Source organism: Rissa tridactyla, chromosome 1 (genome assembly GCF_028500815.1).
Source record: "Rissa tridactyla isolate bRisTri1 chromosome 1, bRisTri1.patW.cur.20221130, whole genome shotgun sequence".
Lineage (NCBI taxonomy): Eukaryota > Metazoa > Chordata > Aves > Charadriiformes > Laridae > Rissa > Rissa tridactyla.
The window spans coordinates 214325702-214351212 of NC_071466.1; the positions used below are offsets into that span (position 1 = coordinate 214325702).

At 43.7% G+C, this 25511-nt stretch overlaps 1 protein-coding gene across 2 annotated transcripts in view; it reads right to left on the bottom strand.

Moving 5' to 3' along the window:
• TAF3 (TATA-box binding protein associated factor 3) overlaps positions 1-23642 on the bottom strand; it is a 126423-nt gene extending 102781 nt beyond the window's left edge. The window contains exons 1-2 of one of the 2 annotated variants that reach the window (XM_054189101.1): positions 23364-23642; positions 10854-11096 (exon numbers count right to left, since the gene is read on the bottom strand). In XM_054189101.1, the coding sequence (XP_054045076.1) occupies positions 10854-11096; positions 23364-23529 (409 nt within the window). In that variant the 5' untranslated portion in view covers positions 23530-23642. Of the gene's footprint in view, positions 1-10853; positions 11097-23363 lie in introns of those variants that run through there. The other variant, XM_054189102.1, reaches the window with a different exon arrangement.
• Positions 23643-25511: the final 1869 nt, after the last annotated feature.

Sequence of the window (25511 nt, forward strand, 5' to 3'; positions counted from 1 at the left end):
AAGCTCGGCCGAGTGAGCTCACGTGAGTGAGTGAATGTCTGCATGAAGGAGAAACTCCTTCAACAGATGGGCCGTTCATAAAACTGAGGTTTACACTGAGGTTTTCAAGAAATTCAGTGTTTCAGCCCGAATCACCTTAAGTTTCAAAGAGATACTACGCATAAGCTGTAGTCCAGGAAAATCAGCTCATCTAAGGGAAGGTTGTTACCTGCAACATAAGCATTAAGATACTTATCACTTTATAATTCACGTAAAGTTTACTTTCCCCATGAGTCCTAAAAAAAAAGACATCGAATTGTGTCAATATATGCAATGTTGTGATAAACTCTTCATATGCTGCAGTTTGTAAGTGTAACTGAACGATATAGCAGCAGTGCAACAATAAAATTCCATCTTGATTTTTCAGCTTACAAAATCACATTGCTTGTGATATGTTTTTAAGGACTGTGGAAAAAAAGTTAAGGTATGATGCTAAAGGAGGATAAACAGACGGCTAAATCTCACCAAAATCTAGACAGAATTTCACTTAAAATTCTAAAGCTTCTTTAAAGAAAAAAAAAAAATCCCAACTCAAGTTCCTTGGACAAGGGTAGGTGATTTTAACCGTAGCTTTTATCTTAAAAAAAATAATAGATGAATACATGTGCATGTTTTTATCATGTTGCAAATATTTGTTTGTAGAATATTTTATACACACCAACCCCCAAAGAAGGTAACTGATTTACAATAAACCTTGCTGATCTGAACACGTAAAGCCTATATTACAGAAAATTAAAACTGTTGCACGTAAGAATGGTAAAAATCCATCAATTCTCTTTAAAACAGCAAAAGCAGCTAGTTATCTCTGAGAGATTGCAGATGAGCTATCACCTTCAGCAATATCGTGATTTCAAATGTTCAGAACAGAAAGCAAGTCTCTCTAACGAATGTGTTAAAGTTTCTCATGCAAAACCAAACGCATCCTTGTTTCATATTTAATTTGCAATCGGACACCCCAGCAGCTGAGCTCCGAGTGCTTTTCTGGCTGGTGACTAACTGCCTGCTGAGACGGGCTCCACACGTAGGTAGCTCATGATTGAAGACCAAATTCTCAAGAGCTGCATCTCAGCTCCCTTTAAAGTTAATCTGAACACGCTGGACTCGAAAGGAAATGAAAAGTGAGTTTCTCTCCCTTCCTATGGCACCGGGACTTCCTGTGTTTTAGCGATTGGTCAAGAGCTATTATTTCCTCCATGATATTCCCAATTGTGACTGTCAGACGTAATTACAGTTGTCCGCACACAAGCGCCAAAACATTTGTTTAAATCCACCTGGAGCGAAAGTCCCACATGCACAGAAACCTGGGGAAACGTGGAGAAACTCGGAGAATATTAAGATTCAAGTATGCTGTGCCTGAACGAACATGCTGCTCTAAACATTTAGAAATGCAAAGTTCATTTGCTGAGATGAATATCCACAAAAATCTATGCAAGATAAGGGGTATTAAAATTATTCACTCTCCAATTCAGGATGGATTATTTGGCCAATCTGTTAAGCTGTACCTCTCAGACGCACAGAATCAGTACCATCCTCCTCCCCTCAGGGAAAAGAGCTCATAACGTTTGAAGAAAAGTATGCTTCATCCCAACCGTAAGAATACACATGAAACGCCGAGTCTTCCTTTAACACGACTCTTTGGAATGGGAAAGCAGCAGACATCAACAGCGCGAAGGCAGAGGGCAAACAAGTTCACCAAAGAAAATAAATTAAGCAGAGTGCTGCAGATTGTAAAGTGGCCAGAATAAAGGCCATTTAAGTTGTTATTGGACTCTTTTAAGCAGACACACACGCAGAGTTGAACTTCAATTTATCTCTCCATATAAAATACCACCTCTGGCAGCGTAGCGTCATCACTTAGAACCATGATTGAAACATTAATCTCAAACCAAGTCAGAGAAACGTGTGACTTGCTGTGTTACCACCTGAAGCCCCGATGTTTTCCAGCCTTGGGCTAAATACAAGCCAGATCCAGCCCCGCTCAAGTTTGACATTGCTTCTCAAAAACACAGGTATGCTACGGTAGCTTTTGCTTAACCGATCCAAACAATATACACTTATACACAACATGCAAACAGAATTACATTTTACCTAGTCACGCAACACACAGCTGTTCGAAGAAGCAAAATCCAAACTAAAGAAATAAATAAAAATACCGTCTTGTCAAGTCATCAGAAAGCCGTTAATGCTTCTAATGAGCGCAACTACAAAAATGAAAGATTCCAAAAAAACCCTCAGTTACAGATGAACTTTAATTATCCAAGTGTCTTGCTACATGAACCAGGGTCATGTCTCCAAAGGCCTTCGAATTTGAACTCGCCCTGTTATCTATCCAACTTTACATTTCTCAAGCTCTTGCAAAATGAAGTGGAACTGCTTACACACAAAAATGAATTATCTCTTCCTAATGACTTACCCACTCACTAATATTCCCTTTAGTTGAGAGCTGGGAGAAAACAGGAACCTGTACTCAAAGGTGAAGACTGGAAGAAGGCACTGGAGTTAAGAGCTGTACGGTAAAGTTATAGTGCTTATCTGTGTGTGGCAAAAGACAAATAATTCAAATGAGCTTTCTTAGTCATAATTTTAAAAATTAGAAGGCAGAGTTCCTTGGTCTTAACTTGGACTCTACCACATACTCGTCTGCAGAAGCCCGTAATGAGTCATTCACCCGATTAATGAGAGAGAGAGATACGGGTCCCGTAATCCACCAGTGATCTTTTTGTCTAGACGATGGCTTGTTCTGAGGCAAAGATCAAGGTTAGGCTCAGCTACACTTGAAAACCTGCATGTAAACATCGTGCAATGTCTATTCCTGAATAGCTCCAAGCATGGATATTTTTCACAGGAGGAAAGAAATGTTTCAGACACTTCAAAAGTGTTTAACTGAAAACAGTTACTGTGCAAGTAACTCTTCTCTGGACAGTGGCGTTATTATTCAGAACAACTACCTGGGGGGCCAACTCCTGAACTCCAGGCGTGGACCCTTCCCTGTGTCCATGTAAATGCCACAGCTGTCAATCAGCGGTAGGATGCTGGCATTGCTGGAGAAAAAACGTAAGGCCACATGCCTCAAAATCAGATATACGTATGAGGTCTCAACCAACCTGTTCCGCTTCCGTGTTCTTCCCAAACGATTCTCTCAAATATAGTACAAAATTAAGGCTTGCTTGGGCTACGAGCCGTTTCGGAGAAAGTTTGGCACAAATTCCTGTGCGGGGGGGGGAAAAAAACAAATTTGTGGCTTTGCTCCCAGTAGCTAAAATAATTTTTATTCGCCTTTTAGAGGCCAGGAGTCGTTAGTAACCGCTGACCAACCTTTTCATTAAGTTAAAGCCTCCTTGGTGGCAAAAGTCAAAGAGAAATAACTAAAAGCATTTCATAAGAAGAAATATAGAAAAGGTCCCTACATGAAGCAAAAGCACTGGAAAATAATAAAGTTACAAGGTCAGCCCTTAAAATAGGCCAATTTGCACTTCGCTTTTATCCTGCTTTAAGCAGCGGCCAGACTTTCCATTTGCCACCCCCTCCCCTCTGGCACCAAAAGTGCTCAGTGCAGCGAGGGAAAGTCTGAAACGCTTGAGAACAGGAACACAGAGCTATCAGACGATAACCTAATGTGAAACTTCTGCTTTCAAAGGCACAAAGGTGTCTGATGATCCAGATGTAATAAAATCCTCAAGTACAGCAGCCGTAGACAGTGCAGGAAGCAACGCAGGCGCTAAACAAAGTCATACATTGTCAGAAAAGGGAAAAAACCGATCTGACATGACGAGTCAAGACAAGTGACAAAAGTTTTGCTGAAAAAGGATCAGTAGGAAATTAAAATCATGACAGCATTTCTGTTCAAAATACACAAGACAATAGAATCCTTTTATCATAAAGTCCCATTTTCTCCTCCGGTTTTATCATAGCCAAAATTGCAATTTGCACATCACAATGCAGTGAAAGAATCCATGACTTTCATTCCAACTCAATGTAAATAATTTACTGCAAAAGGCTGGCTTTTATGAGTCAACTTCTGCATTGTGCAGTTTTTATTTTGGATCCTTAAGAATCACAACCAACTTGTAAGTTATCTAAACAGGTCTGAAAACCAGAAAAATCTTTGTGGGAAGGCTCTAAAAGGATGATATCCCCTTGAAGAAAAGTCAGTTAACTTCATTTCATTTGCTATATGCAGCAAATAAAACTAGATAGCTAAAGGAGCTAAAGAAATACATTTTCACAATGCTGAATTTTTATAGTTAGCATTACTAACTCCTCGTTATTACTTTTTAAAAGAAACTGGAGTCAGCATCTTTATAAAATGTATTTTCTGATTTGCTTATCCAGGTACAGCCAGGTGCCAGCTGGTTTATTTGTTTTGAAGGATACAACACTTAAAAAGACCCCAATAAACAAAACCATGAAGACTCCTCACAAGAACAAAACCATGCAAAGCCATCACAAGGTCTCTCCCAAAACCAGCGCAAGCACTGTCAATCCTTTTCCTCCATTGCCCACTTCCAGCTGCCAATATGTTTCTTACAAAAATAGCAAGAGGGTTTCTTTTTTTTCCCCCCAAAGATATGAACGATTAGGAAAAGTTAGGTCCTCAGTTCCTATAGAATATAAAATAGCGCATGCCTCTGTCTGCACGGTCTCCGGATCCCGGTTACGTGATTTGGTTTCTGCCATGGATAAAGTTTTACTATGGCACTTATTACATTGATTTTTTTTTTTTTTCTGCCAAGTGCTGCAAATTAAATGAAGCTCTTCGGTGAAAGTCTATTTAGCTTCACATTTTAAGCTTTTTTTTTTTTTTTTTTTTTTTAAAATCTTCCTCATTAAATCCTTTCTTGTAGTATTTCACTGGAAATTATGCTTTCGATTATGATACAAGTTCTGAAGAAAAGGTAAAGATACAGTTGTCTTCCCAATTACAGCTTTATCAGCATGCCTTCTATAAAAGACTTATTTTTCTGTCTAATGGCAAGATTTAAACCAGGCACATTTTCTGTACACTTTTTTTTTTTTTTGTTCCTGTCTCATATTTTCCTTTTTTCTTTGAAACCTGCCTCTCCTATTGGCTCCTGCCCAACGCTTTTCTTTCCCGTCTGCATCTCAAGCTTGGCTGCCTTTCTCATTTTGTCTGTTTCTCCTGTTGCTTCTTCCTCGCGAGGCTGATGCATCCACCAAGGCTTGTTCGCACAAAAGCAATCAGCGTCTAACACTCGGCACACTGCACGGCCGGCTAAAGGATGCTTGCAAATACCCAGCCACCGGGCACGGTTAGCAGCCAGGAGCAAAGCGTTCAGAGTCTGGCAAGGGGTTTAACTCTTCAAACTGGTTGACTACGCAGCACCTGTTTACTGAGGGGTGGCGGTTTCCTAACCAAGTATAGTGGAAAAGCTGTGTTGAAAAGATCATTGCTGCTTTTAAATCATTGGTGCAGCCGTTAGAACGAAGAAGAGTTAGGCTGTGGGGTTAAACTAGATCCGGGAAAAGGCAGAAAAGCTTACAACCGACATCAGCGAGACCTGTGTTATCAAAACGGCAAAGTGGATATCCCAGCATCCTTTTTTAAAGCCCATCAGGCGCTAATTTAGAAAGAGGTACTGGCTTTGTTTAACCCTTGAGGAAACCAGAGATTGAAGTGACGCCGATCTGAGATCCAAGACTTGCGACATTCAGTTCTGGACCACGGCCAAAGAAAGCACTGTTGGCCTGAGGGGCCAGTGACAATTTTAAAATCTGATATATCTAGCTACTGGAGCGAGACACTAATGCTTTATACCACCGTGATGCTTAATGCTTTATACAATTACAATTCTAGCACCGGTAGACCCTAGATATCAGATGCAAAAATCATGTTATTTTGATTAGCACCTTCCTTCACACCCCCCCATTCTCATCAATTCAAATGTGATTTTTAGCAATTAACATTGTACAAAAAAAAAAAAAAAAAAAAAAAAAAAGATGTTCTAAGACCATGTATAATTTAACAGCATGGGTTTTCACACTTCCAGGTGGCTGCAAGCATCAGGTTTTGGTGGGAAACAGGTCCTAATATCACATCAACAGCAAAGAAGGGAAAAGGCAGGACTGTAAGAAGATCAACAATTTTATGCTTTGATCTGCCAGGGAAATAAAATGCTCTGACAGAAAAGGCTACAGATAAATCCAAATTTGTAGACGGTGCCAAGAAGTGGTCCTGACTCAACGATCAGAAATACAATGCCAGTGTTTGAACACACATTACCAGGAACGAAAGACCACACAACTTAATGCCTGGTAAAAATAACATTTGTTTCCAGATCATCTTTAAGAGAAAGGAGTTGAACCTCTATGAAGTGGGAGTGAGGTGGTATGAAGCAGAAGACAGAAAAAAAAAAAAATGAAGCAAGAATTGAGAGGAAGGTTGACCCCCTAAAAGCTACCCATCTCCCCCCAAAAAATCTCAACTACTGGGAAAAGACTCACACATCTTCTCCCTTATGTCCTTCTGACCTACCCCAGCACAATTACAGGGTAAGAGATGAATGAGCACCTAACGCAAATATAACAGAATATGAACAGTATTGCATGCACAAAAGCAACATGTTTTCTTCACTCTTCCAGTCAGAGAAACAGGGACTGGACTACTTCTGACTTCAAAAAGTCCAAAAAAGAAAGCAGTTGACATAAAGTGGTTATGTTTTTTAAAAAATTCGTTATTATTATTTCAAATGATGTAATAACAAGAGGCACAGGTAAAATGTCGTCCCAGGAAGCGTAAAAATAGTATTACCATGGCACATGTAGGATTCACATATCACTTTTCTTTGTTCAAATTATGGAGAATGATGCACTTTCTTAAAGCACCTAGACCCGGACTCTCAACATTATCCCACAACGTAACAGTGATGATTATTAGCTATGGAAAAGTGTCTGGGCTTTCTCAACTGGCCTAGTTTCAGCAGTACTGTTTTGCTTCAAATGCAATCAACAAATTCTATGAAGTTGATGTATTATTGCAAAATGTATGTTCTTTTACATTAAAGCATAAGAAATAAAGCATGACCATCATGTTTTGCAACTAATTTATTTTTTTCTCCTTTTTTAATCTGTCTTACAAGTTTACCATGACATTTTAGTGACAACAGCGCTAAAATAACTCAAAAAAACAAAAAGGAGACTAATTAAAAATGGGCAGACAGCGAACATCATGATACATTGGCATAAAATTATCCCTTCAGTGGCCTTTGTAAAAATACTGCTAAAAACCCAACATTTGCCATGGCAATACTGAGTCAGATTGTTTTATAATATATATAATTATATATGCAGATCCTCGCAGCACAAGCATTTGGTTAGTGCGTGTTACTGAAATGAGACACTCCAGATTTAAGGGAAAAAAAAAAACATTTTCTGCATTCTTGGAACAAAACTTGTATCCCTGAACTGAGCTTCCAATCGACACAAATTACAGATCCTGAAAAACCTATTTGCCTTCCTCCCTTTCCCCCACAGCTTCAAAAATGGTTCAGAGAGCTGTTTCAGCTTTTCTTACTATCGAGCACATACAAAGGAAACTGCTCCTCTCAGGCTGAGCAGGACTTTTTGCTCTTATCGAGCCTTTGGCAATGATCACTAAGCCATCGCACAAGCTGCTGGGAAGATTGTACACTCTGAGCACACCACCACCAGCTCTAGAGCAAGTGGAAAGAAGTAGTTAGTTACACGCACAGAACTAGAGGACGTTTTAGAAGGAGGTTAGCAACACCTACTGGTCACGGTGCATACTAAACACTGTTTTGTTTTTTAAAATTAACAATAAAAAAAGGCTTTTTCCTACTAAAGCACCTAGCTAAAATTACCTATGAAGTCAGTTTGTCACCAGAGAGAATATTTCTAGTTACATCAGCTACTAAATTAAAAGATATTACCTCTTCCAGTAAACCTTGATCTGCTCATACCCTTAGACCGTCGTGGCTATGTTATGGCTAAAATATATCAGCACTAGCGATTTCTGAATCATATCAGTAAACAAATATGCATAACATGAGCTGAGATCTAGGCTTCAATATCAGATGGGACATAACGAGTCTTCCTGACAGTTCCTTTAAGTGACTGAAAGATTTACATTATCCATCGTAACGTGCATGAAGCCTTCCCTTCATTACTAACTATCTTTATTGCCTACTCAAAGCAACTCAAAATGTTATGAACTGCACAGTCCTAGCAGCAGCACGGGGTTTTTTTCTGCTCTATAAAGATCTTCAAACTATTCAAACAACTTCTGCAATTCTTCAGTATTTTTACAGTGCATTCCTTTAATCTGCAAAAGTAAAAGTTTTTCTTCCAAATTTTGCTTAGAGTAAAATACAACCAAACATACATAACAGAGTTTCTTGATCCACCTCACCCTTTCCAAAAAAAACCAACATAGGCACAAAACTACAAATAGCGTTTTCAGAAAACACTTAATTCAAAATCAAAGTGTCCTCAACTGTATTTTAAATCAACTACAACAAACCTGCACTTCGCAGCTGTATTTAATGCTTGCATTAAACTTCCATCAAAAAAAAATTGTATTCATTTTTTAAAGTTGTGTCTATAGGTCCTCTGATAGACTAGCCTTAGGCATTAGAAGTTTTCCTGGTTCTCATCCAACTTTGGAAATAATATCTTCTTGCTTCGGGTGTTAAAAGGATTCATACATTATTTATAAGGACTGCTAAAATCTAACTCCTGGATCTAACTTGCAAGAGAAAGAGTATAAAAAGTTACATATAAAAAAAAAAAAAAAAAAAAAAGAAGCGCACAACTGTCCCCATTTCAATTTTTAGCCTCTATGTCATGCACCACCAGACTGAGTCTGGAACACTCTCATCTCTCGCCCCCCGTGCTCAGAAATTCCTTTACAGCCGCTTTGCGCCTTGTTGGATTTGATCTTTCTTGCATATTTTTAAAGTATGATTTTCCAAGGTAGAGAAAAAAAGAAAATAAAAAAAAAAAAAAGAAAAGGCAAAACTGCCGGGTAAGTTGTTACACTTCAAAGATGACAGATTTCTTTGACAGAATGGTGTTTGTTTACCTCCTGAAAAATCAGGCTAAAGCATTTCAAGAAAATAGCCAGAACAGGGCTGCTAAAATCCCTATTCACTTCTCAACATCTTCCTCTATACTTTTCTCTGTTTAGTGTTGTCTACATATATGATACTTACATTCAGTTTGTCTCTTCCTGGTTTAAGAGAGTTCATTGTTAGATTTTTAAAAACAACCCTATTAAAACTTCACAAGGGGGAAGATCTTAGTACCTTGTTATCAATCCAAGAAAATATTTCTGCAGCTTCAGCGAAACCAGCAATTTCACTTCCTGGGTTATATTAAGGCAAGAGACATTAAAATGCTGTTGATCTATAAAACAGCTATGTATTCTATGCAATTAAAGAAAACGGAAAAGCCAGGCCTACAGAGCTTCAGAAATACTGATCAGTATGAGTAAGTCCTCATACTGTAACTGGAAATAGTGTATTTTTTCTACTGCACACACTAAACCCACTGCATCTCACAGTTCTTTACACTTCAGATACCTGTTCCTGACTATAATTTCCCTTAGTCCCACTGAAGCACACAGTAAGCGCATCTCTCCAGCTAAACGCGATGTGTGAAGAACTGAACATACGCTTACACCAGCTTACTAAATCATTGAAAAACTGCCTCATGTGACATTTGTAGCAGCGCAGCAATGGATTTCGTTCACCCAATAAGGTGAGGCCATTCATGTTCATCTTTACACTGGGCAGAATTTTTACATATATTTCAACGTTCAGACTTTGAGACTTTAGTTCTTAAAAAAGAACAATATGCATGATATCCATTCTGTGCCCATGGAAATTATAAATTAAACAAGTGTCTTGTGAGGACTGTACCTGTTCAATACACTCTTTTGGAAAATAAAGTTCTTCTGTCTGGGATTTTTGTTCCCATTCCACAAGCTTACAAAGGTTTATTTCCCCACAAAATACAGCTGTGTGATGTTCACTATTCGAAGGGAAAGTCAGACTAGGTTGCATTTCTTAAAGGTTTATCTTATTAGCAATCAAGTCTCATGTAGCTGAAAACCAGAAAAAACTATTTTGCTTTTTCCCACCGCCACTGTTAAAATTCTCCAGCCAACTGCAGCTCGTAGCATTTCTATAGTTGGTTTCACCGTTACCGGGCTCCACCAGCCCTGCCTCTGCCGGAATTCTACACAAGAAACAGAAGGAGAGCAGTTGGAAGTGTGATGACAAAACCGTAACCAACATTAGCAAAGAGAATTAAAAGCGAGCAGTGTGCCTCTGAATGACTCTTCCTTATTTTAAACCTGACTTGATTCTAACTGGAAGAGGGTTTGGTTGGTTTTTTTTTGTGTTAGATTTGTTCAAAGGAAGAAGAAACAGCTGTCAGGAGCTGGGAATTTTGTGCCAGGCTCGGCAGCTTTCCTTCTTTTACCTTTACCAAATGATGTAACCTCTTGCAGTATATAAAAGGGAGAAGAACAGATAAAAGGTAATGTAAAGCATTCATTTCTACTGTCATCCGAAAACTTAAAATTTAAATGCATTATAGAAAAATGTGTATTAACACGGTGTACTTTGACAAGAGTTAATCCTGGAGGAAAGTGCAAGAGTGGGAAAGAAGCTTGCCAGAGCACTAGTACCTGTTTTGAAACCACACTTGTGTAACACCCAGCGGGTCCTTCCTGAGCGACTGCTACGGGCAGCACAACTCGATCTGCTCGAGGATGCAAACAAATACGCAAACACACAGGGACCAAAACTTAAAGCAAAGGATTAATTTCGCACCTTCTTGAGAGGAGACAATAGGTGGCATATAATCAGGGATGTATTCCTTCCTTTCTTCCGCATCTTTACTTCCCGGCTGGGGAAACTGCAGGACATTGTTCTTGCTGACGGGAAACGAAGGGATTTGATGTGCGAAAGTGACAGGTTCGATATTGTGTATATAATCTTCCAGCTCATGCAGGTTAACCCCCATAAGCTTGAAGGCATCACCTACATCATCCAAAATTGGATCTGTGCGGCCATCTGTAAGAAAAAAAAAAACAACAACAAGAGAACAACATTTTCGCAAAAAGCCAGTTTAAAAAAAAATAATTGACCTGCAGGTCTACGCTTAGAGATTACAACCCACTTCGGCTCACCACCAATAATGGAGATTACGGCCCCACAGTTCTGCCGCGTTTAACGTTCGTTGGGCTACACAACAGGCTAAAAACACACTCTCATTTAAAAGTGTTTTGTTTTGATCCGTATCCCTTTGTTTCAATTCATACCATTAAAAAGCTGCACCTCAAGAAGCAAATCAAGCAAAACCGAGGGAGCCGCACCAGGCAGCTTTACCTGGCAACAGTCAATTAACACCGTGCAACAACACTTAAAATAGTTTTCAATTTCAGAATGTACATTCAAATGAACAAAACAAGCCCTCAATATTCAGAAAGTGCCCCTTTACCAGTATGTAACAGACTACATGTAATTATTACTAGAAAATCAACAACTTCATTTTGTTGAACCAATTGTAGCTTACGGGTAGCAAAAAAAAGAAGGTATCTGGTGTATCTCTTGATAACAAAAATACTTCACGTAGTATCTTTCCACCAGATGAAATCTCCAGGCTTCATAAGCTATGAGTCACTTTACCTACCGGTTAGATATACCTCCCGCATGAAATACAGGAATATTAAGTAGTGGTTTGATGAGGAGAGAGTATTTTATACTAAACTTTGGGGGCTGATTTCCTCGGGTACAATTTAAGTTTGACTCTACAGCAAAAATCTTCTTTTCTTTACGAAACGCATAGTGAAACCTTACTGCCCGAGCAGTCAGGATCTTTATTTAATATGACCTCCAAGAAAACAGTCCAAGAAGGGACGTAGGGTGTTCTACACATACAATTTGGCTCAAAGATTTGAACTATGCAGAGCAGAAATCCTCCAAGTGCCTCGGTTTCCCTGACCCGACAGAGGGAAATCCCTCCGAAGGCCTCCGGAGGGAGAACTGGGCACCTGGCTTTGGTGGCCAAGGCACCGCTTTGAGACTCATCCTAACTTTTCATAATAACAATAACACAACAAAAGATGCCTTAAACCCTAACAATGACTTTTTTTCTTTTAATTCAATAAAATTATACTGAATTATTAAAATTCTATACAGTTGGCTTATGAAGATATTACATCCCTACATGATGATAAGCTGTGATTTTCTTTAAAAAGCAATTATGGAAAACCAGCCCGTGCTTATTGAAGGAACACAATCGCTATTGTGAAGCCCCAGCTTCGGAGAACGGGGGGGATGCTCTTTTGTTTGTCCTTTAACCTAATCTCTTCTTGGTTTATCTTGAAGCCGAAGCAGTCGAGCAGGCAGGTTCTCACATCACTGGATGAATTCAAACCCCCAGCCTACTCACGCCTGCAGGTACATTTAGAAAATAAGAATTTTGTTCTAGAATTTCTCTTCTTAGTCTTGCAGTGAAGATAAGGGTAATACTCAGATTATGGTTTTGATTCTCAGCTCTGTAACACTGGCCTCTTGTGTGACTCTGGGCAAGTTGCTTGTGTTTTAATTCTCTCCACAGCTAAAAGGGAGATCAGACCAAGTTATCGCCTCTTTTGTCCATCTCTATTTAGAACATAAACTCCCTACGACAAGAACCATCTTGGATTTTGTGTCTGAATAATATTTAGTACAAGTGCAATACTAGTTTCCCCTGCAGACTCTAGGGACAGAGAAATGTGGAGACTTATATAAACATAATTAAAGGTGGATATCACCACTCTGGAGTAGTTATGAAATCCCTGTAGTTATTGAGCGGACAGAAGAGTGTTTTATCCATAAAAACTTAAATTTAGGTAGTTGACATAACTGGGAAATTTTGTGTTGACATGAGAAATGCAGAGACTTACATAAATACCATTAAAGGAGGATACCACCACTCCGGAGTAGTTATGAGATACCTATAGTTATTGGGCAGAAGGAAGAGTGCTTTATCCTTAAAAAATTAAATTTAGATAATTGACACAGCTAAGAAATTTTGCCTTGTCACTTTTAGTTGCTCTTCAGACTACAAGGTACCTTTGAATTTACTGAACCATTTTCTATGGCATCAAGACTTAACACGTAGAAGTTGGGACTGCGAATTCAAAAGAAAAACTTGGGGAAAACTTTTCAAACCTTTTCAACAAGCCCAGAAGTAGAGCATATTTATTCCCCGGACACTCCTGAAATCACCGACTGTGCTGTTTGCAAGACAGACAGATTCATGGTGAGACTCACAGCACTCATTCTCAGGTGGGCATTGCCTAGACCTGGAAAGCGTACCCACTGGCACAGACACACACCATACTTGGGTCCAGCTTCCCTTGGAAGAAAAACCAAGTTCCAGGCAGGAAAAATGCTGCAAGAGGTTTCCCAGCTGGACAACATGGGGCATGGGACTGCAAGGTGCACCAACACCACCTACCCCGTTACTGGGGTTTGAGTACCTCGCTCAGCGTGCGCCTCTTGACACCAGCACCGGCATCCACTCAGGGTGAAAGTCTAGTCCAGTTCATCACTGCGATAGGAAAAGGTCTTTTCCTAGATCTACACACGATCTTTTTAACCTCCAAAAATGTGTACTGACGTGATTAGCAAGCGATAAATGCTAAAAAGCACTTCTTCCTACAAGTGCTTATTAAGAACACGTGGCAGAGTAGCAACTACTAAGTGTAATTGAAGCATGGAAATATTAAAGCAACCACATCCAAAACCAATTATGTGTGTTAGAATGCAGGTTCAAAAAAAAAAAACCTGAAGAAAAATCAACTTTCCCATGTCTTTGCCGTTTGCCTCCAAAGAGACAATGCCAAGACATAAGTTAAAACGTCAAGGCCAAGTCATAAAAGCTAAAAAAAAAAATAACAAAATAAAAAATGTAAACCTGTAACTGTCACAGGGACAAAAAGGACTGGTCCTTTAACCTCTTCTTTTCAAGAAAGAGTGTCCTCATGGTAAAAGTGTACAAAAAAAGTTTCAGCCCTGTATTCATATCTATGTTTAAATCAAAAGACATCAATTGGAAATACACACAGCACAAAAATGTATTAAATGTAATTTCAGGTGATTTATCAAATAAAGGCTTGTGCCTTCATACTTATGTTTGAACAGTTTAGCATTCCTTTTCTCTCTCCAGTTTAATAAAAATCCACAATAACAGCAGAAGCCAGGCACATGAAAGAGAATGCTGACAAACATGTAACGCACTCTCTCCTGGTCTTTCATTCAGTCTTAGGCTTTTTTCTGTAAGCAAATGATGCCAAAAAAGAGTTTCATTTGTACATACTGAACTTGTCTCGATATTCTTCAGATATTTGTGTTATCCTCAGTTTAAAAATTCAGATGCTGAACCCTCCCAGTGAAATAATTAATCCAGTGTCACACAGCAAGTCAGTATCAGATCACAAACAGCTTTGGAGCTTTGGTTTCCAGCTTCTATTCCCTATACCACAACGAATCAAATAATATCTGTTGTTCTGATTAAGACCATTCAATCTCAAAACAGCTCATCAGAAACCTGTGCGAATGGCCGTGCAGTTACGATACTCTCAGCTTCCCTATGAATGAGAACAAACACCGGGTGTGGGGGAATCTGCACACAGAAATGGATCCCCCAAAAAGTACAGCATCAAAAATACCAGCAAACAGAATCCACGCAGAGCTGAATATTCGGGTGGGAAGTTATCCAGCCCTCAACACTGCTGATTAACCCAGTTGTCCACAAGGACAACCAAATCAAACAGAATATGGGGGCAATGCACTAAGTCCCCTTCAAGCAACAAACGTTCGCTCTCAGTTTGTGGGGAAAAGGAATTTTTAGAAGCCTAGTTATTTTTGCAGAAGTCACAAGAATTTCTCCAGAAAACAAGCTGATCAACCCTCATGTCATCCAAAGAAACTGGGAGGGGGTCAGTGAGCGTTAGGGAAAAACTATCTTGTTTTCCTTAAATTCATAAACTGTCAAACTCTTGAATTATTAAAGTCTCAAAATAGCTGATTTACTTTTGTCAAGCTCACCCCCAGCACCTCCTCCTTCCTGGCTCAAAGTTCATGTGAAACAGGGAACATTTAATGAGTGTACAGAACAGAAGAGCTTTCAGTTTCATGCCAGGTTTTTTTCAAAGGGAGCAACTACAGCTCTGTAATAAATATATATTGAGAAAAATTAATGAGTCACTACCCACGCAACATGTACAGTCTATTATAAATAGCTCAGCATTCACCCTCATGTCTACAATAAAAGAAGTATTTTTTAAAAATTTTATTTTAACTAGCAAATTATTAGGTATAGCTCCTCGGTATTTTTATTACAGCCTCTGTCACAGATTCCTTGTGCTCAGGCACATCACTCAACCCTGTATTAAATACCCGTGTATCTACACTGAATAGTTACTCCAGGATAACTCTTTCAAACCAACAACACATCGCTTCCATCCAGCATCCACAAGAACAGTCAGAAGCATACACAGTACATTATTAAATAAGTACATATGCCTTGCTGGAGAGCACTTAAGTGGGGGAAAAGGGTCCTATTAATGTAGTTACCAGGCAGGCAAAAGCATCTTCTTGCTATTGCTGCTCGGAGCCTGCTCTTTTTCCTGGTAACCTCATAAATGTCAAGTGAAAAAAAAAAAAAAAAAAGGAAAAAAAAGTTGACCTTCTTTATTGGTAGTCAGTGAGAAGTTAATTAGCTTCAAAACATCAACATTTAAGGTTATCAGGACATAAAGAGGTACACTGCTTATAACAAATGTTATGGGCCCTGGAGAGATACTTGTTACAACAGTCATTCAGCATGAGTAAAGGGAATCAGCTCATTTAAACTCATCATCAAAATCTAACACTTTGATAGAGATTACCATTATATACTGATAAGAGTGAAGTAACTTAAAAAAAAAAAAAACAAAACCAAAAAGAACAAAAATGAAAAAAAACGTACAAGGTTTTAATTAGAAAGAAATAAAGAGTTGGTTGATGCCAGGTCTATTCTCTCCACTGTCGTAATTCCCAGTGAAAATATTGGTCTGCTGTTTGCATTCTCCAAAGCAGAGATTTGCTATAATGAAGTTAAGTTTTCCTTGACCGGAGATTGTGCAGTGACACTGGAGCAGGTTTTGGGCCAGCTCTATCTTGGCAAAACATTTTGCAAGATCTGACATTTTTCCTTCCAGTTACAATGTTGTGCTCACCAGATCAGAGCCTGCCTTTTAATATAAATGCAGTTGAATTATTAATATAACTTTAAAAATATTTAATATTATTTATATTTAATGTTATTTTTATGTATATATATGGAATTAGGTTTAGGTAGTCCTGCGAGGAGCAGGGCGTTGGACCCAATGATCCTTACGGGTCCCTTCCAACTTGAGATATTCTGTGATTCTATGTTTACACAAAAATAATCTTCAAAAAAGTAGTCACACAAAATGAAACTAAAGGGCAACTTTTAAGCTTTATTTCCTCACTGTAAGCAACTTTCAGAAGAAAAAATTTAAAATTTAAAAAAAAATAATCACAACATGTCCAAACATATGCTCAAGACTGAAAATTCCAGAAAAGAGTACCAAAACCCCCACTTCTAGATCCAACACAACCCTAAATTAATATCTAGTTTATTACTCTTCTATTTTTAACAGCATATAATCTACATTTGTCCTGCTGAAATACGCCCAGGTGCCCTCAGTGATTAAATTTACGCAGCTTCTACCTGGTTGTCTTTTAAAGCAATGTAGTAGAAAAATCAGGCTTTTTTAGGGCATAAACCATGACTGCCCTCCTCATCCCTCCCGTGAATTACGGCACTCACATAAATATACAGGAAACTGAATTTCCTTACTGGAAATGTGCTAAATTAAGAGGTAAAACACAACGTATTCCGCATGTCTATAACCAACCAGCCCACTGCCAAGCTAAACTCTTAGCAAAGGAAGCAGATACCGCCTGTCTCCACTGGACAGTTCCACAATGTTAAAAAAAACCCCAACGTATACTAGAAAATCCAGAGCAGTTAACCCAAAACACCAGCTGTGCCGCCACCTCTATCAAACCATGTGAAATGGGAGTGCAAAACAAAGCTGCGCCTCACAGAGAACTTTTCCCTTTTCACCTCTGCTTAAAACAAACAACAACAACAACAACAACAACATAGAACTCTGCTCCCAGAAACCTCACAATGTCAGTTTGGTTTTGTAGTTCAATACCTTAATTACATACTCCAGCACTGCTTTTCAAATATTTTATTTAAATTCTAAGATAAAAACATGTGTGGAGCGTACGGCATATTGAACAGGCTTCCTCTTACAAGCTTTCTGCAAATTTTAACAGCGTAACGCGGTGTACTTTAACAGGAAAAACCCTTATTTTCTCCCCTGTAAGTTCACTCTCTCCTCCACCCCCAACACACTATTCAGAAGCATTTCACGGCATCAAACACATCTCAAGCCCGTTTGGCAAATCCTTTTGCAGCCACAGAAGCTCCCATCAACCCCAGCTACCGCAAATGCAAAGAAACAACAGCAGAAAAGTAATGAAAATCTTGAATGTAGCTCTGCTAATGGAATGTAACAGCTGGAACAAAGATCTAACACAGCTGGGAAAGCCATCATTTTCTTTTGCAACTGAGAAAATACGTGTACGGCAATGACATGCTTTTCAGAGCAATACCACACCGTCTCAATTACGTCAGAGTAAATCCATTCAGCTTCGAATACAAAGATTACGTCCCTCCAGCTGACAACCCTGCTAACTCAAACCCCACTGGTTTGACTTTGAGATAACACACTGACAATAAAGATGCTACAATTGGAATTTAATTAATTCCACTTATGCAAAACCATGGCAAAATTCAGCTCATTCATCCAGAGCTGGGTTTGTACTGTAACTTATTTTAGGAGAAAAAGGAAACAATTCCGAAAAAGCAGGGAGACATCAGCCGAGCGTTAAGATGTCTTTTCATAAACCTTTTAAAGAAATAAAGACAGGAATCATTTTAGGAGAGGTAAATACAAGAAATACCGTATCACTGGCATGAAAACAGCATATTCCCCTTCTTCTCCACAAAAAAAAAAAAAAAGAAAAAAAAGAAAGACTATGATACTTCCTTCTCCATTCATAGAGGGGAAACAATTAATTCCTTTCCCCACTTTCAATGAGCACACCCAAAGCAAGAGGGATACCTCATTTCTACGCACTTCCACTTCCTCAAACACCGCAAGTAAAAAGCTGTATTTTCACCAATTCTGCGGCTTTTCCTCCCAGCCTCACAAACGCTGCAGTACCTGTGGCAGACGCAGCTGAGCTCACGGGGGGCAACGCTGCTGAAAAACTCATCTCTTGCACATGCAGTCATCCACTAACAAAACCATCATCCCAAAATTTGTACTCACCATGTCAAAGGACAGCTCTGACCCAGCCTAGATTTAGCTCCTTTTTTTACCCCATAACACAGTTCTCCCCAGCTCTCTCTGTTGTCCCCTTTAATCTCTTTACAGATAATTTCCGTTCAGATTGAGATACGGAATTCACCGGTGCAGCAGGTGCACTGGTGCCACTGGTTTAATATTGCACAGTCCCATTTCCAGACTGACCACACACAGCTTCACATCCAACTAGGTGTCAAATTTGCTGAAAGCTCATACGAGGAAACCTACTCAAACTAGAACTCAAAAAGTTTGCAGCAATATCACTAAGTAAGTGCCTTCTGAACTCAGTTAAAGCGGCAGCCCCAGACTCGATCTCAATTATTCCTAAAATCAGGAAGCAGAGGCAGGACCAGGTATGTTCAAAGCATCACTTTGCTTGATGGGGATCGCTCAGCAGTGAGAACTTCTACTTCAGAGGGGAGGCATGAGCACAAGCAGCAGCACCTTCAGGCCACGACTGCTCCTCTCCTGACCAAGCTAATCTCACCATGCCTCCTGCCTGACCTGCAGGTCTTTGCTCCGCACACTCTCCAAATTTCCTCTTGTAGAAGAACACAACATTACCAGCTTTCACAGGCTTGAGGCTGCATCCACCACCAGTTGACAGCAACACATACAGGGACATCAAGAGCAACAAGAAAGCTTCTATAGGTACGTTGGTGATAAAAGGAAGACTAGGGAAAATGTGGGCCCTCTCTGGAAGGAAACAGGAGACCTGGTCACCTGAGATATGGGACAAGGCTGAGGTGCTCAATGACTTTTTTGCCTCGGTCTTCACTGAGAAGGGCTGTAGATGCACCACACAAGTCACAGAAGGCAAAGGCAGGGACTGGGAGAATGAGGAACTGCCCACTGCAGGACAAGATCAGGTTTGAGATCATCTAAGGAACCTGATGGATAAGGGGAGAGCAACTGACGTCATCTACCTGGATTTGAGCAAAGCATTTGACAGTCTGGCCCAACATCCTGGTCTCTAAATTGGAGAGACATGGATTTGATGGATGGACCTCTCGGTGGATAAGGAACTGGCTGGATGGCTGCACTCAAAGAGTTGCAGTCAACGGCTCAATGTTCAAGTGGCAACCTGTGACAAGCGGCATTTCTCAGGGGTCAGTACTGGGACTGGTGCTGTTTAACATCTTTGTCGGCGACATGGACAGTGGGATTGAGTGCACCCTTGGCAAGTCTGCTGATGACACCAAGCTGTGGGATGCCATCCAGAGGGACCTGGACAGGCTTGAGAGGTGGGCCTGTGCAAACCTCATGAAGTTCAACACGCCAAGTGCAAGGTTCTGCACCTGCGTTGGGGCAACCCCAAGCACAAATACAGGCTGTGGGATGAAGGGATTGAGAGCAGCCCTGCCAAGAAGGGCTTGGGTGTTAGTGAATGAAAAGCTGGACATGAACCAGCAATGTGCACTTGCAGCCCAGAAAGCCAACCGTATCCTGGGCTGTATCAGAAGAAGTGTGGACAGCAAGGCAAGGGAGGTGATTCTGCCCCTCTGCTCCACTCTGGTGAGACCCCACTTGGAGTACTGTGTCCAGCTCTGGAGCCCCCAACATAAGAAGGACATGGACGTGTTGAAGTGAGTCCAGAAGAGGGCCATGAAAATGACGAGAGGTCCGGAGCACCTCTCCTGTGAAGACAAGCTGAGAGAGTTGGAGTTGTTCAGCCTGGAGAAGAGAAGGCTCCAGGGAGACCTTAGAGCCCCTTTCAGTTCCTAAAGTGGCTACAGGAAAGATGGGGAGGGACTCTTGATCAGGGAGTGCAGCGATAGGATGAGGAGTAAGGGTTTTAAACTGAAAGAGGGGAGATTTAGATTAGATATTAGGAAGAAATTCTGAGGGTGGTGAACCACTGGCACATGTTGCCCAGAGAAGCTGTGGATGCCCCATCCCTGAAAGGTTCAAGGCCAGGCTGGATAGGGCTTTGAGCAACCTGGTCTAGGGGAAGGTGTCCCTGCCCATGGCAGTGGGGGTGGAACTAGATGACATTTAAGGTCCTTTCCAATTCTAAACAGTTTATGATTCTATGATACTCCTCTCATCCACAGTTGCAACACCCTCATTAGCACAGTTCCCACAACTCGGACAGAACGGCTAGCAAACTTCTCCATTTCTGCAGTTCAGGGCTGTCATCCCTGTCACCTCTCCCATAACCTCCCACAGTCCCCAACACATTCTCTAAACTGGTGGTAGCTACAGTAGCCCCAAATCCACCCCCCAAATCCAGCCCCAAATCCACCCCGCTTCCTCTAAATACCCTCCTTGCTGCCAGACCCAACTGTAGCAGCTCTGAGCTCTGCCCCAGGGGCTCTCCAGGACTTCCCCCTCCACATGTACACACAGAGCAGCAGCAACTCACAACTCTGCAACTCCCCAGCATGCCAAAGGAAGGGGAAACATGTCCCTCTCAGCACTGGAGGCACAAGCAGCCCTGTTTCTTTGTGCACACACAGCCTATACCCATCCCTTCAGGGCACCCTTGCTCCCCCCAGCCTCTCCACTCTGTGCTCCCCCCTTCAGCTTCTCCCCAATACTTACAGATCCCGGTCATCTGCCCTGCTCAGTACCTCCACTGCAGGCTGTGCAGGGACACACACAACCCCAAGGGACACACAACTTCATCCTTTGTCACAGTCCCAGCCCCAGTAGTGATACTTTTTGTCCCTTCCCCATCCCGTTCACACACACACTCCATACTCCTATGTGACCCAGCCAGTAGTCCTTGCTCTGACTCCCAGAACTCCTTTCTTTTCTCCCACGTGGTATAAACTCAGCCCTTCCACAGTCCCACCCCAGCACAACCTCACCCCAAATCCAGTGAGGCCCTGGCCATCCTGCCTCCCACCATCACTCCCAGCTCCTTCGGCATGTGCCTCCTCAATGGCAGCACTGGCTAACTCCAGTCCCCCACATATCCAGCCAAACCTCTTCCACTGCACCCACATGAGAACACTCACACCTCGTGCCACGCGCACTAAATTTACCCCCAGCCCCATCCCTCCCGTTATCCATACCACATACTCCACACCTCCCACATGCAACCCCATCACCTTCCCACATCCTGTGCACTACAGCTCCATCTCCCCAAAAAACCACACTCCACTGCATCCCTGCCTTCACACACTGCAGCCCCACACTCCCCACACACACGTTCACAGCCCCACAGTACAGTCGCTTCCCCCTGTACACACACATCCCTAGCCTCACACATATGGCCCCATGCTGCCCTGGTTCACGTCAATCCCTGACCACAGCCCCCTGCCTGCCCCCATACATGCACGGTAGCCCCACAGGCACCACAGCCCCACCTCATCCCTATATAGATCCCTGACCCTGCACAGCACATGTGCCTCCCTGGGCAGCTATAAAGCCCCACACCGCCACATGCACCTCCAGCCCCACAAATCACTTCCCCCTTTACACATATATATCCAACCCAGAGCACTCCAGCCCCAGCAATTGCATTTCCAGACACATCTCTCCCTCCCCGTGCAGGTGATTCCGCTCCTCCCAGGCACACGTCTCGGACCCCATGCACTGCAGCTCAATCTCTTCACTCCTTACACACCTCCCACAGCAGGGGTTAACATCTCCCACCTCCCTGCCCCATACACCCAGCCCAAACCCTTCGCCCTACAGCTTCAGCACTTCCCCGTGTGCCCACATCCAAACCCTACACACACATCCCCATCTGCAGTAGGGCCCCACAGCCTCCCCAGCATTCCTACCACGGCACAGACCTTGACCTGTGGGTAAGCCAGGACAACACAACAGCAGCATCACGTCCTCCCATGCACACATCCCACCCATAAAGGGGCTGACTGCCCCTTTTCCCCTCTCAGTACATCCCCTCCAGATCCATCAGACTACAGCCTCAGCAGCAGGGCCAACAGTCCCATCTCCCTCTCCTGTACACATACCTGGCTATGCTGCAGTCAAAGAAAATGGGGCAGCAGCCCCATCTCCCTACACCCCAGACCCACTGCCTCAGAGCACCATTTTCCTCAAGTCCACAGCCCCAGTTCCTCATCCATGTCCACACTCCAGATCCACCACCCCACAGCCCACTTCTCCCTCGCACTAAGGCCCCTGTGCACCAGGACTGTCCCACAGCTTCCCCCTTCATCCTCTCAGCCCCCTGCACTGCCTCGCAGCCCAACTCCCCTTCACCTTCCCCCAGCTGGAGTCTCCCCACCTCCCCACAGCCCACCTCCCCACAGCCCCCACCACTGCCCCACAGCCTGATCTCCCCCATGGCCCCCACCACTGCCCTACAGCCTAATCCACCCCCTTGGCCCCTGCACGACCCCACAGCCTGATCACCCCCGTGTCCTCACCTTCCTCCACAGACATTTTCTCCATGTTCTCTCCCTACAGAACTGGCCCACGGGCCACCTCCCCATCCCATCACGACACTGACCTCCCCCATGCATGTACCTCGTACCTCGCACCCGCAGCCCCACAGACCCCAGCGCTACCCAAAGCCCACCTCCCTATGCCCTCCTCCTGTCACATTTCCCTGACCCTCCCCTTGCAAAGCACCCTACAGCACTGCCCTACAGCTTCCTGCCCCACAGCTGCCCTCCCCACAACCTCCCTCCCCATAGCCTCCCCTCCCCACGGCCCACAGCACTGCTCCGCCACCCCCCTTCACAGAATGGCCGAGGCTGGCAGGGACTTATGGAGGTCGCTTGGTCCAGACCCCTGCTCGAGCAGAGCCACCCACAGCCGGCTTCCCAGGACCGTGTCCAAACGGCAACAAGCGCGTCCTTCGCCACAGCCCCTCTCCCCACAGCACAGCGCCCTACCCCCCGGCCCGGCCCGCACTCACAGAGCTCGCAGTAGCGGTGGCAGCCCCGGCCCAGTCCCTGCAGGTACCGCTGCAGCACGTCGGTGAGGAGGTCGCAGGCCGAAACCTGCACCGAGTCCCAACCCAGCGCCTGGCAAATCTGCGCCACCGACACCCGCAGCAGCCACCGCGAGTAGGTCTCGCACATGCCGGCTGGGCTCGGCGCGGTGCCGCCCGGGGCCCGCCGCCCGCCCTGGGCCGGGAGGGCCGAGGGAGGCTCACGCACAGCCCGCCGCCGCCGCCATCTTGGCGCCGCGCCTCCCCGCCGCCAGCGCCAGGCCGCGCCGTTCCAGCGCCGAGCGCATCGAGCGGGGCGCGGCGCGGAGCGGCGGGGCGCATCGAGCGCTCGGCCATCGGCAGGGCGGGCGGGACGGAGGGGTCATGGCGGCAGCGGACGGTAGGGTCACGGAGCGGAGCCGTTCGAGTTCCACTCCCACAAAAAAAAACCCAAAAACGAAATCGGGGTTTTCTACAGCGCTGTGAGGAAAAGTTGGTGTCAGGCGGGATTTCGGAGCGCTGGAGGGACCTGGGCTGGGCTTCCCCAGCGGCGGGCGATCGCGGCTCCTCCGCAGGCCCAAAGCGGACGAGCAGGGGCCGTTCCCGTGAGGCGCTGGAGCAGAGCCCAGGCGCATCATTTAAACAGGCAGCAACGCCACCGGTTACCAGAAAAGTAAAATTATTCATCAAAACTGTTGATCCGAAGCCCCGTAATTTTTTTTCTCTTTCCAGCTGGGTGGGGGATGTGGATGTCAGCCCTCACCATCACTGGGTTTTCCCTCTGCTGTGGGACCCAATGCATCTTCATAGTCACAGCAAACGTTTGCTGCCAAGACCTTGCAATTAAATCTTTTGGGTGAAGCTCCGTAATGGCTCTTCATGCTAAATGGTTGGATGGCCACATCCCAAGGTTAGGGGCCAATGGCTCAATGTCCAGAGGGAGATCGGTGACAAGCGATGTCCCTCGGGGGTCCGTATAGCAATCAGCACTGTGCCCTCAGCACAGGAGAGACATGGACCTGTTGGAGCAAGTCCAGAGGAGACCATGAAGACACTCCCAGGGCTGGAGCCCCTCTGCTGTGAGGACAGGCTGAGAGGGTTGGGGTTGTTCAGCCTGGAGGAGAAGGCTCCGGGGAGACCTTAGAGCCCCTTCCAGTCCCTAAAGAGGGCTTATAAGAAAGACAGGGACAAACATTTTATCAGGGCCTGTTGCGACAGGACAAGGGGTAATGGCTTTAAACTAAAAGAGGGAAGATATAGACTAGATAAAAGATTTTTTTTTTACAATGAGGGTGATGAAACCCTGGCCCAGGTTGCCCAGAGAGGTGGGAGATGCCCCATTCCTGGAAACATTCCAGGTCAGGTTGGATGGGGCTGTGAGGAGCCTGTTCTAGTTGAAGATGTCCCTGCTTGTGGCAGGGGCTTTGGTCTAGATGGCCTTTAAAGGTCCCTTCCAACCCAAACCATTCTATGATTCTATGAACGTGGGATTCAAGGACTGGGAAAGAACTTCCCTCTGTGGACGTGCTACTCCTTAGGTACGTTGACCTGACCTGGGCTGCATGGGAGGTACGCCTGTGTCTTGAAAGGGGGAAGGCTGGAGGTTGCAGAAAGGATTTCCTTGCCTGTCTGAGGGGAATTTGAGGACGCGTTGTGTGGGGGACAAGGATGGGAACAGCAGGAGAGTCCCTGATGGACCCTTGGCACACCACCGCTGAACCAGACAGGTCCTGCCCAGGGCCCACAAGGCAGTTTCCACTTTGCCAACCATTTCAAACAGACCAGTGTTTCCCTGCTCAGCGTTACACGTGTCACCCCTCTCATCTGGGATGACAGGAATGGATGGCTGGCTGTCTCGCTGCACCCAGCAGCTGCACGGTGGTGACAGCAGGCCAGGAAGCCACAAAAACTCAGCAGCTGTAGGAAAGCTTTGGCAGCGGGGGTACAGACCTTGATTCACGTGCCATCAGGTCAGGAAGGTGGTGGGAACTGCTTTAGAAAGCCATCAGCAGCCTTAAATTATTCCTTAACGGGGATGTAATTTCACATGGAAGAGAATAGAGAGGGTGGGTAAATTTACAAAGGAAAAGGGAAAAATAAGCCATCAGGAGTATCTAAAAAAAATGGAAGTTG